The sequence below is a fragment of the Pelophylax lessonae genome, assembly GCF_965119305.1.
Source record: "Pelophylax lessonae genome assembly, chromosome: 4".
Lineage (NCBI taxonomy): Eukaryota > Metazoa > Chordata > Amphibia > Anura > Ranidae > Pelophylax > Pelophylax lessonae.
The window spans coordinates 648,375,400-648,387,971 of record NC_138771.1 but is presented as its reverse complement, the minus strand read 5'-3'; the positions used below and the strand labels follow the sequence as shown (position 1 = coordinate 648,387,971).

The following is a 12,572-nucleotide window of genomic DNA, read 5'->3' as shown; positions in this document are numbered from 1 at the left end:
GAGTTCCCCTTTAATATTGTGATCAGAGTCCCCCTTTATTATTGTCGTCAGAGTGCCCCTTTATTATTCCCGTCAGAGTGCCCCTTTAATATTGCGGTCAGAGTTCCCTTTTAATGTGCCCGACAAGAGCTGTGTGACTGTTCTCTAATCAGACAATATTCCTCGCCATTTCTCTAATAAGAATACACTGTAATCCGTTCCGTCCCGATAGATAGTTCAGAGAGCGAGGCAGAATCTGACATTACATTCTCTCCCCTCCGCTCTCTGTCTACCGTCGGATAATGCATCCGACAAACTGCGCATGCCAGTGTCATCACCGCCAGCACAGCTGATCGGAGCAGTCAGCTGAAGTGACGTCACTTACTGAGCATGCGCAGTAAGTTGGATGCATTTTTCGACGGGAGGAATTATCTGACAGGACACAGAAGCACAATTAGGAGACAGTTGTCATTTCACAACAGGAAGTGCCTGAAGATTATCATTGATAGATCACCGGGGATTACCCCCTTTTCTGACCAGGTTATTTTGCTATTCGGCATTGCACTACTTTAACTGGTAATTGCGTGGTCATGCAAAGCTGTACCCAAATTTTATATCATTTTTTTTTCACACAAATAGAACTTTCTTTGGTGTTTGGTCACCGCTGGTTTCTTTTTTTTTTTTTTTTTTTTGCAATATAAACCGAAAAAGAACATTTTGAAAAAAAAAAAAAAAGATATATACTTTTTACTTTATGCCATAAAACATCCAATAAAAAAATTTTAAAAATCAAATTTTTTTCATAAATTGTGGCTAAATTTGTATTCTGTGTATTGATTGGTTTAAATGAAAGTTATAGCTATGGTATACAGTATATATTAGAATTATTCTTATTTTTTTATTAGTAATTGCGGCGATCAGCGACTTATAATGGAAGTGCGGTGAGCATTCTGACACTAACTGACACTGGGGGGGGGGAGGGAACTGACTAACTGCCACTGATATCTGGAGTGACACTAATACAGTGATGAGTGCTAACAATATGCATACCTCCCAACTGTCCTGGATTTCGAGGGACTGTCCCTCATTCGAAAAAAAAAAAGTCCCTCTGTCCCTCTTCCCTCCTCATTTGTCCCTCAGCGGGGAGGTGTGCATGCGCGCGCCCTAAACCCGGAAGAAGGGGGCGACGTACAGGTAAATCGTTTTTCCTGCACTGGCCGCCTGTCTGCAATACATTGCGGCGGGCGGTCTGCAAGTGGATGGGCGAAGATTTAAAATGATTGAAAACAACTTCCGGAGTGCCCACCGCAGTCTTACTTTACTACTTTGACGTTAAATACCGGCAAATAGCTGCCATAACCCCGGTATTTTCTTTCAGGGTGGGCAGTCCTTACCGGTTTATTCTCCGCTTATCAGAGCCATTGGTAGTGCGGAAAATAATCCGGTCCTTCCATGTCCCTGGCAGGAAGTCGAGTGAGGGCAAGCTGGCCCCCACTCCACTCTATGGCCTTGGAGGACACGGCATGCTCCCGCCCCCGGTCGTCAGCGGGGAAGCCCACTCACGGGGCAGGTGGCTCCGATTGCCGCCTGACTCCCGCGATCGCTCCCCACTGAGAGAGAAGGACGGTCGGCTGTTGTAAACACAGCTGACCGTCCTTCTCCCTGGAAAGATCATAGAGATCATGTGATCCTTCTATGTAGGATCACAGGTCTCTATGATCATTTCACAAGCCCCACCCCCCCAAAGTTAGAAACACGCCCCTAGGTACACATTTAACCCCTTGATCCCCCATAGGGTTAACCTTCCAGTGTCATTATTACAGTAACAGTGCATATTTTTAGCACTGATTACTGTAGTAATGTCACTGGTCCCCCCAAAAGTGTCAAAAATGTCAGTTAGGGGTCAGATCTGTCCGCCGCAAAAAAAAATCGCAGTTCGCCGCCATTACTAGTAAAAAAAAAAAAGAAACAATAAAAATGACATAAATCTTTCCTGTAGTTAGTAGACGCGTTAACTTTTGTGCAAACCAATCAAAATACGCTTATTATGATTTTTATTTGTTAACCAAAAATATGTAGCAGAAAACAAATTGGCCTAAAATGTTAAAAAAAAAAATGTGATTTTTACATTTTTTTTTGGGGAATGTTATATAGCAGAATGTGAAAAATATTGTTTTTTTTTTTTTTTTTCAGATTTGTTGCTCTTTATTTGTATATAGCACAAACAAAAAAATAAATAATCGCGCAGGTGATCAAATACCACCAAAAGAAATCTCTATTTGTGGGGAAAAAAAGGACATCGATTTTATTTGGTTACAGCGTCGCACGACCGTTCAATTGTCCGTTAAATTAACGCAGTGCCGAATTCGCAAAATATGGCCTGGTCATTAAGGGGGAAAATCCTTTCCGGTCCAGAAGTGGTTAAAGGGCCCATTTTTTTCATGAGGTGTGAGGTCTTTTTTGACCCCAGATCTCACATTAAAGAGGACCTGTCCTGCTTATGTCTATTACAAGGGATGTTTACATTCCTTGTAATAGAAATAAAAGTGATCCATTTTTTTTTTTTTTTTTTAAGGGACAGTGTAAAAATAAACGATAAAAGGTAAAATTAATAGAAAAAAAAAATTTCAAGCGCCCCGCCCCTCCAAGCTCATGCGCAGAAGCGAACGCATACGCAAGTCCCGCCCACATATGTAAACAGTGTTTAAACCACACATGTGAGGTATCACCGCGATCGTTAGAGCGAGAACAATAATTATAACCTTAAACCTTTTGTGTAACTCTAAACTTGTAACCTGTAGAAATGTTTAAAGTTTCGCCTATGGAGATTTTTAGGTACCTTTCACGAGCATGCGCAATTTTGAAGCACGACATGTTGGGTATCTATTTACTCGACGTAACATTATCTTTCACATTATAGAAAAAAAGTGGGCAAACTTTACTGTTTTTTTATCTTTTAATTCAAAAAAGTGTATTTTTTCCCTTTGTAAGACCACTGTGCAAATACGATGTGACAAAGTATTGCAATGATCTCCATTTTATTCTCTAGGGTCTCTGCTAAAAAAATATATATAATGTTTGGGGGGTTTTAATGAAGCTTTCTAGCAAAAAATACTGATTTTAACTTGCAAACAACAAGTGTCAGAAATAGGCCTGGTCCTTAAGTGGTTTTGATGTTAAAGCGTATGTAAGATTTTACTGTTTGGAGTCTCTTTCCTAAAAATTTGTTGGAAAAAATGTCACAAGCATTCAACCATCATAGAAATTTTCCCCATTTTTTGGCTGATATGACTGTGACGGGAGTCACTTTGTTTGGGTGGCCTGTGGAACCCAGATTAACTTAGAGAGGTTGGGAAATCCCTGCCTCGGCTCCTCAGGTCCCTCTAATGTGTGAGTCACCCCAGTGCCGGGACAAGGTCATCTAGAGCCCAGGGCGAACATGCCTAACAGCGCCCCCCCCCCCACCTTCCTCCAAAATGTATGAACATTATGTGTCAGAAAAAATCCCCCACAAAATCACTGAGCACTAATCTGCATGCTTACCCCCTAAGAATAAATTCCCTCTCTCCCTAGTACAAATCTGCCCCCCTGCTGAAATTCCCCTGCTCAGCACGAATCTTTACCCCCCCCCCATCCCTCAAATGACCCCAGTTGCAATGACCCTACCTAAAAAAAAAAATGCACCCCCTCCCTGCACAAATCCTCTACACCTAAAATTTACCCTTCAAGTACACATCATCTTCCCTCCACTTCAACTCCCCCCTCACAGCACAAATTCTCCCCAAATCCTTCTCTTCTTCCCTCATCCCCTCTCCCAACACAAATCCCCCTAAATCCCCACTCTTAGCACTCTAGTCCTGACGTCCCTCCTAGAACAATACTTACCCCCGCCACCCCCCCCCCCCCAAAATGCCCCCTTCCAACACAAATCCCCCCCCCCCAGTCTCCTTGTGGTGCCCCCCTACTTCATATTATATCATAGTGACAAGAAATGGAACAAGTGGCGCAAGCTGTTAGCACTACATAAAAACGATAGTCCATATAATAGCACATCAAGGCTATGATAAAGTCTTAGGGTGAGATGAGGAAATAGTCTGGATGCTCAGGGCCAGCCTGTTGGGGAGCAGAAGCGATCTCCAAACATGCAACAAACAAAAGAGAAAACAGGCGCCTCTGAGTTAAGACTGCGATTTAATATGGCAAACAAGTAATAAAAACTTACATCAAGGTAAGTATAAGCAGACAAGATGGGTTCTTCCGGTGTCCATGTGGAGGCTGGGGCTTGGAGTCATCACTGTGGGTCTGTAATCCTCTCCTCTCTTCCTCTTCCTGTCCAGCAGGAAGTGGAGGGTGTCACAGCAGTGAGATGGAGGCTTGGGCCGCAGGGTGAAACCGCAGTGAGATGGAGGCTTGGGCCGCAGGGTGAAACCGCAGTGAGATGGAGGCTTGGGCCGCAGGGTGAAACCACAGTGAGATGGAGGCTTGGGCCGCAGGGTGAAACCGCAGTGAGATGGAGGCTTGGGCCGCAGGGTGAAACCGCAGTGAGATGGAGGCTTGGGCCGCAGGGTGAAACCGCAGTGAGATGGAGGCTTGGGCCGCAGGGTGAAACCGCAGTGGGATGGAGGCTTGGGCCGCACGGTGGCCATCATGCTCGTCCACAGGATCTTCCGGCGTAATGACTGACGCGTTTCCGAGCATGCCGCGCACTGTGGGGGGAAAACCAGTGCGCACTCCTTTTTCAAAGTCAGATGTAAAAGGGAAGGAGAAGGACCAATTTATGTGTTCCGGGACAATGCCCTCTGGTGGTGAAGTTATAAAATTACTATCAAAGTAAACATGACTCTACGTTATGGCTGTATGAGGAACAATGCCCTCTGGTGGTGAAGTTATAAAATTACTATCAAAGTAAACATGACTCTACGTTATGGCTGTATGAGGAACAATGCCCTCTGGTGGTGAAGTTATAAAATTACTATCAAAGTAAACATGACTCTACATTATGGCTGTATGAGGAACAATGCCCTCTGGTGGTGAAGTTATAAAATTACTATCAAAGTAAACATGACTCTACGTTATGGCTGTATGAGGAACAATGCCCTCTGGTGGTGAAGTTATAAAATTACTATCAAAGTAAACATGACTCTACGTTATGGCTGTATGAGGAACAATGCCCTCTGGTGGTGAAGTTATAAAATTACTATCAAAGTAAACATGACTCTACCTTATGGCTGTATGAGGAACAATGCCCTCTGGTGGTGAAGTTATAAAATTACTATCAAAGTAAACATGACTCTACATTATGGCTGTATGAGGAACAATGCCCTCTGGTGGTGAAGTTATAAAATTACTATCAAAGTAAACATGACTCTACGTTATGGCTGTATGAGGAACAATGCCCTCTGGTGGTGAAGTTATAAAATTACTATCAAAGTAAACATGACTCTACTACGTTATGGCTGTATGAGGAACAATGCCCTCTGGTGGTGAAGTTATAAAATTACTATCAAAGTAAACATGACTCTACGTTATGGCTGTATGAGGAACAATGCCCTCTGGTGGTGAAGTTATAAAATTACTATCAAAGTAAACATGACTCTACGTTATGGCTGTATGAGGAACAATGCCCTCTGGTGGTGAAGTTATAAAATTACTATCAAAGTAAACATGACTCTACGTTATGGCTGTATGAGGAACAATGCCCTCTGGTGGTGAAGTTATTAAATTACTATCAAAGTAAACATGACTCTACATCTACGTTATGACTGTATGAGGAACAAGGGTCCCTCTAGAGGTCAAACCAGTATGAAAAAATAAACAATAATATACATGTGATACGATGCATGAAGAGAATAATGCCATAGACAATGAGAGGAAAATTAGAAAAAAATATATAATAATAAAAATAAAAAAACCATGGGATGAATTGAGAAAGAAATGATAAATGTGGAAATAAAATTAAATATGAATAAAAATAAAATATAAAAAATAAATTAAAATAGAAATAAAAATCAAAAATGGGAAATTAAAAATAAATGTAAACAAAACAAATAAAGAATTGTATATGATGTATGCATATCATTAACTGAGACTAAATATACAATAAAAAAAAAAATTATATTTGTATGCGATAATGTAAAATTCTTATAGTATATATTGATACATGTATGTATAAAATCAGGAAATGTATACTAATGCAATGGGATGGATGGAATGGGAACAATGATGAATATCAACCTGAAAGAGGTATGAATGTGGAATGTATAATCATTCGGTGGAGACAAGGGATAAATGCTAGACAGTGAGTGGATGAGGAATTGTTGGCGGCAGGAGGGGTAGGAAGGGGGGGGGACTAATTAAAGAATGGTGGATACATACAATTCTTCGTTCATCCCGTTGGGCGAAAGTGTATTGAGGGAATAGATCCAAAACGTTTCACGTTTGCACAGGTTGTGAAATCTTTCGGGCTTCGGGAAGGTCTTTTGATATTTGCTCAATGATCCATACCTCAAGATTTGAGGTAGATTTATCATGGTGTCTGAGAAAGTGGCGGGGGACGCTATGTTTGTCTTTTCCTTCCTCTCTTTTTCTCCTGTGTTCCCCAAATCTTTGTCGAAGGGGACGGATCGTGCGTCCTACATAGTGGAGGTTGCAAGGACAACTGAGGCAATAAATTACAAAATCAGATGAACAATTGTAAAAATCAGCGAGGTTATATGTTTTGTTATGTGTATGAAATGATTTTTTACCATGTTTTACATATGCACAGGTTTTGCACAAAGACTTGTTGCACCTATACATGCCTGTTAAAGGAATCAGGCACACCCTAGGGGTGGGGTCTTAAATGGTTTTAAGTTTGCTGGGTGCAATTTTGATTTTAAGATTGGGTGCTTTCCTGTATGTGACTCTGGGAGTACTTGGGAGGACTAATTTGAGATGGGGGTCCTCCAAGAGTATAGGCCAGTGTTTTAGAAGAATCTGCTCCATGGTCTTGTGTTTATAATGGAATTTGGTGGTGAAACAAATGGATTGATCAAATGTGTCTTGGGTTTTGGCAGGAGGGGGATCTGTGAGGTACAGATGATATGCTTGATCTACCAGGGGGAGATCATAGTGCCCAGGGCAGCTGTCTCTCCTGCCCACCCCTTGTCCCGGTCCTAAGTCACCCTGTGTCTATTAGGGGCACAGGGTGACCAAGAAAATGATGGACAACAACTTAAAGTGGAGTTCCACCCATTTTAATAAGTTTAGATGTACGTAATCCCCTTTAAAAATACTTTTACCAATGGAAAATATATTTTTTTTCTGCAAGGAAATACCTTTTTTTCTTCCTTATTTATCCGCACTTCCGGGTCTGGCCGCCTTTAGGCGATTACGTCACTCGGCGATTCGCAAGGGCTGCTGGGATGTATCCCAGCAGCCCTTGCGAATCGCCTAGTGACGCAATCTCGCATTATTACACCGGCACCAGCTGTATTCGGATGTGTTGCGTTGAGTCCGTGCTCCGCCCCGCCTCCTCTCAGTGAGCTCTACGGGATGTAATGCTTTCAGTCCGCGCTCACTGAGAGGAGGCGGAGCAGAGTGCGGACTCAATGCAATACATCCCGTAGAGCTCACTGAGAGGAGGCGGGGTGGAGCGCAGACTCAAAGCAATATATCCGAGTACAGCTGGTGCCGGTGTAATAATGTGAGATTTCGTCACTAGGTGATTCGCAAAGGGCTGCTGGGATACATCCCAGCAGCCCTTGCAAATTGCCGAGTGGAGATTTGGACGAGTTGGTGTTTTCACAGAACACTACGGTGTGGGACGAGGTGGCTGTTTTGACAGAACACCGGGTCAGGAGGGAAAAAGCTGTCGCCACCTTGGAGGCAGCCATATTGTTGGTTAATAATGGATGGACTAACAATGTCCACTATTATATTGTGTACCGTGTATATGCTGCCGGTGTTCTGTGAAAACAGTCAAGTCGTCAAAATCTGCAATTACTGCTGCTGGTCACCGGAAATTACATGGTTGTAGATTTTGGCAAGTTGGAGTTGTCAGCAGAATACCGGTCTATTTAGTATTTAATTGCATGCAATAGTCATTTGTGGATGTAATTTTGTGACGAAACGCATAAGTCAGGACCTTCAACCTCAGAACAATGGCCATCTTTACGGAGGTCATACTTTTCCTGTATCTGCTGACGTTGGCCGTGTGGTGACTAGTTTATGTCCTTGGTATCATGGCTCCCTGGATCTTTTTTGTCTCTTACCTGGTACATGAATAGGCATTTGAGGGTCCTGGCTATTTGGTAAGCAGTTGGATATATCACACCTGGGTGTTACGTGCTGACATACACGTCACCTCTGTAGCTGGTGTCTGTGTTTCCTTTACTCTGCATATTGATTCATTCATCAGAGATAATTGCTCCATCAAAATGCGTATGGACTATATAATGTTCTTCAGCGCACCATAATTGTGTTTGTTACCCTCTTCTATTGTCCGTAACATAGAGGGGCAAAGTTCTGTACTCCTCAAAGCTAACTAAAGGTGCTCTTCCACTGCATGGAACCGAATGGTTTGGCTCGCTTTTGCGCTTTGCCACTGCATGGTACCGCATGGTATAGTGTAGGAACGGTTCGGTACGGTACGGTACGGTGGCGCTTTTCCACTACATGGAACCGAACGGTACGGCTCGCTTAAACAGTACCACCTCAGTTGTGGTTCCAAGAGGGACGTACCGGTACCATATCCCACAATCCTTTGCATGCAGCCTTGACTGTTTGTCACTACTAGCCACTGATTGGTCAGAGAATCGTTGTTATCCCACCCACTTACTATTTTAGTGGAAAAGCAAACCGTACCAAACCGTACCGAACCGTTCCAACACCGTACCATGCGGTACCAGCAGTGGAATACCAAACCGAGCCAAGCAGGGCTGAGTGGAGCTGGTACTTGCAGTGGAAAAGTGCCATAAGAACAATGTAAATGATGACAGGAAGTTGTAAGAGATTTCTGGCAGGATCAAGAGTTTGTTTTTTGCACTTTTTGAACAGTTACAACAAAATGCTTTCAATGTTATATTTAACACTTCCTGCCCGTAGGACATCATATGATGTCCTTGGGTTGAAGTGGTTATACCGGAATAATGGGTGCAGCTACAGGCATCATCCGGGTATCTGTCTTTTCAGCCGGCGATTCCCTCTCTTGTAAAAGCCATCCTAGCAGCTGATTAGCCGCTAGATTGCTTTTACAGGCAGCCCCCCTCTCCCGCCATCCATCAGGGTCTACCGTGCAATTGGGAAGCCAGAGATCTGATTCAGTGGCCTGCCGGATTACCATAGAGCTGGCCGTGCATCGGATGGTCCCTGGCCATCTCTATAACCCTGGGAGGCCAGAAGCAACATCATGACGCCTCTTTCAGCTCTGGCAGATGTACACACTGCCTTCCCCCCCCCCCCCCCCGGAAAGCAGAGATTGATGTTTTTTTTTTGCTGTTTTTTTTTTTATCATGCTTTCTAGGGTAGAGGAAATATCAGATATGTCCATGAAGAGGACCTGTAATGCCTTATTTCTTATACAATGGATGTTTACATTTCTTGTAAAGGGAATCAAAGTGATCCAAAAAAAAAAATGAAAGGAGCGGTGTAAAAAAAAAATTTAAATAAATAAATAAAAAAAAAGTAAAGCCCCCCCCCCCGCCCCCTCGTAGTTGCACGCAAAAGCAAATGCATACATAGCTGAGGCCCGCTTTTGTAAAGAGCCTTCGCACCACATGTGTGAGGTATCGCCGTGAACGTTATAGCGAGATCAATAATTCTAGCACTAGACCTCCTCTGCGACTCAGCTACTAAACTGGTAACCTGTAAAAATGTGTAAAGCGCCGCCTATGGAGATTTTTAAGTACTGTAATTTGGCGCCATTCCACTAGTGCGTGCAATTTTAAACCATGACATGTTAGGTATCCATTTACTCAGCTATACCTTCATCTTTTCTATTTTTTGCATTAAAATTCATTAACCACTTCTGGACTGGAAGATTTTTCCCCCTTAATGACCAGGACATTTTTTGCGATTTGGCACTGCGTTATTTTAATGGACCATGGCGCGGTCGTGCGACGCTGTACCCAAATAAAATTGATGTCCTTTTTTTCCTACAAATAGAGCCTTCTTTTGGTGGTATTTGATCACCTGTGTAGTTTTTATTTTTTGCGCTAATAAACAAAAAATGAGCGACCATTCTGAAAAAAAAAACCCCAAAAAAAACAATATTTTTCACTTTCTGTTATATAACATTCCCAATTAAAAAAAAAAAAAAATCTAACTTTTTCATCCTTTTAGGCCAATTTGTATTCTGCTACATATTTTTGATAAAAAAAATTACCAATAAGCGTATTTTGATTGGTTTGCGCAAAAGTTATCACGTCAACAAACTAGGGGAAAGATTTATGTAATTTTTATTTATTTTTTTTTTTTTACTAGTAATGGCGGCGATCAGCGATTTTAAGCGGGACTGCGACATTGCGGCGGACAGATCGGACCCCTAGATGACATTTTTGACACTTTTGAAGCGAAAACACTGACATTACTACAGTAATCAGTGCTAAAAATATGCACTGTAACTGTAATGACACTGGCAGGGAAGGGGTCAACCCAGGGGCGATCAAAGGGTTAAATGTGAGCCTAGGGGGTGTTTTATAACTGTGAAGGGGGTGGGATTGTGACATCAACACAGAGACCTTTGATGCTCAACTATACTGCAGAGTGCATGAGCATCATGGGAAAAGTAGTTCCAAAACATCTGGGGTGCCAAGGTTCACCATCACTGGCTTAGGGGGTGCTTTCTAACTGTGGGGGGGAGGGGGGGCTTGTAATATCAACACAGGGTTCCTAAATAGGAGGAACATGGGAGCTCTGTGCTGATTCCTGAGAGAACAGCGGTCTGCTGTGTTTACAACAGCAGACCGTCGTTCTCTCTTCACGGGGAGCGATCGTGGATGCCCAGGGGCAAAAGAGGCCGCTGGCCTGGTAGATCGTCTTCCCCGCAGGCGAGTGGGCGCGGGTATGCCCCCAGGAGCTCTCCTGCGAACCGCTGTACAGGTACGGCGATTTCGCGCAGCCGAACCAGCCTGCCGCAGTATATCGGCGGTGTGCGGTCTCAGGAGTGTGCAGTCGGCAGGTGGTTAAGGACCGGGACTACTTCTGACACTTTTTGTTAAAATCTGTATTTTTATTAGAAAATTTCTTAGAACCCCCAAACTATATATATATATATTTTTTTTTTTTTATTATTATTATTATTTAGCAGAGACCCTAGGGAATAAAATGGAGATTGTTGCAATACTTTAGGTCACAGTGTGCTTGCGCAGAGGTCTTAGAACCACTTTTTTTTTTTTTTTTACCAATACACAGAAGCACTCCCGCGAACAGCCGTACGGGTGCCGTGATTCGCAGGAACTTGCCGACCTGCCCCCCCGTATAACTGCGGCGGATGATCGGCAAGTGGTTAATGGACTGTATATATTTACAAGAAAAGATGGACTCATGTAAATATATTATATAGAGTTGATTTTTACACTGGTTTTAGATAATTATTTATGCACTATAATTTGAATGCACCTTATTGAAGGAGAGCGCTGCACTCTGTACAGGTACAGCGATTCGCTGGAACCTGCCGACCTGCCGCCGGCGGCTGGTCGGCAAGCGGTTTCAATATATTTTTGACAAAAAAAATTGCGTTTGAAAAATTGCTGCGCAAATACCATGTGACATAACAAACTGCAACGGCCGCCGTTTTATTCCCCAGGGTGTCTGCTAAAAAAAAATTTTTAATTCTGAAAATGCAGCGCTAAAAAACAAAAAAAAAATAAAATATCTGTGAATGCATATGAAGTTTGATGTTGAACATTAATATAAACAGCTTCTAAAAGTGCAAAATGAAGAGTGGAAAGTGTGAAATTAAATTATATTAAAAATGGGTGAAATTAAAGAGAATATAATAAAATTAAAAAATGATCTGTGAATACATATAAAATGTGATGATATAAGACAATTGATTCATTTATATAAACAAATACGTGTTGAAAAAATATATAATTTCATCTGTGAATAAAATCCATAGGGGAGTGAATAGTGCAGGCAGCTAAACACACACTATTTCACATAGTAGCTTGCAGGATCAACTATTATCATTTATTGCTTAAAAAAAATAAATAAATAAGCTTTTTGGAAAAAAAAAAAATATATATATATAAATAATATTTGGCGGTTCTGAGTAATTTTCTAGCAAAAAAAAATGTTGATTTTTACATGTAGGAGAGACATGCTAGAATTGGCCTGGGCTGGAAGTGGTTACCAGATCAAAAGGGAGCAAATAAAAGAAGCTTATTGTTAGGTTTACTTACCCTTTATTGCATTCATTTCCTCACTCCTATTCCTATCTCTGATAGGTGATATCACAACCTACCGCTTAGCGTTGTTACAATATTTTTACTTTTTTTTCTGTAGATTAAAAAAAGAAGAATTTTTTAAGATGGTTAAGGCGCTACAAGGATGCCCTTGGATGGAGAACCCAACGCAGCACAAGCTGCTGCAGTAAGTATGTGTAACACAGA

The 12,572-nt window shown here is 42.1% G+C and overlaps 1 protein-coding gene across 1 annotated transcript in view; it reads left to right on the top strand.

Annotated features, from left to right (window-relative positions):
- The window catches only part of LOC309553007 (alpha-2,8-sialyltransferase 8E-like), a gene marked incomplete at both ends in the record, with an annotated part of 60,848 nt that overhangs the window by 26,079 nt on the left and 22,197 nt on the right, over positions 1 to 12,572 (top strand). The window contains one exon of the mRNA XM_082253910.1: positions 12,466 to 12,552. Coding sequence (XP_082110036.1) covers positions 12,466 to 12,552 — 87 coding nt within the window. The remainder of the gene's footprint in view (positions 1 to 12,465; positions 12,553 to 12,572) is intronic.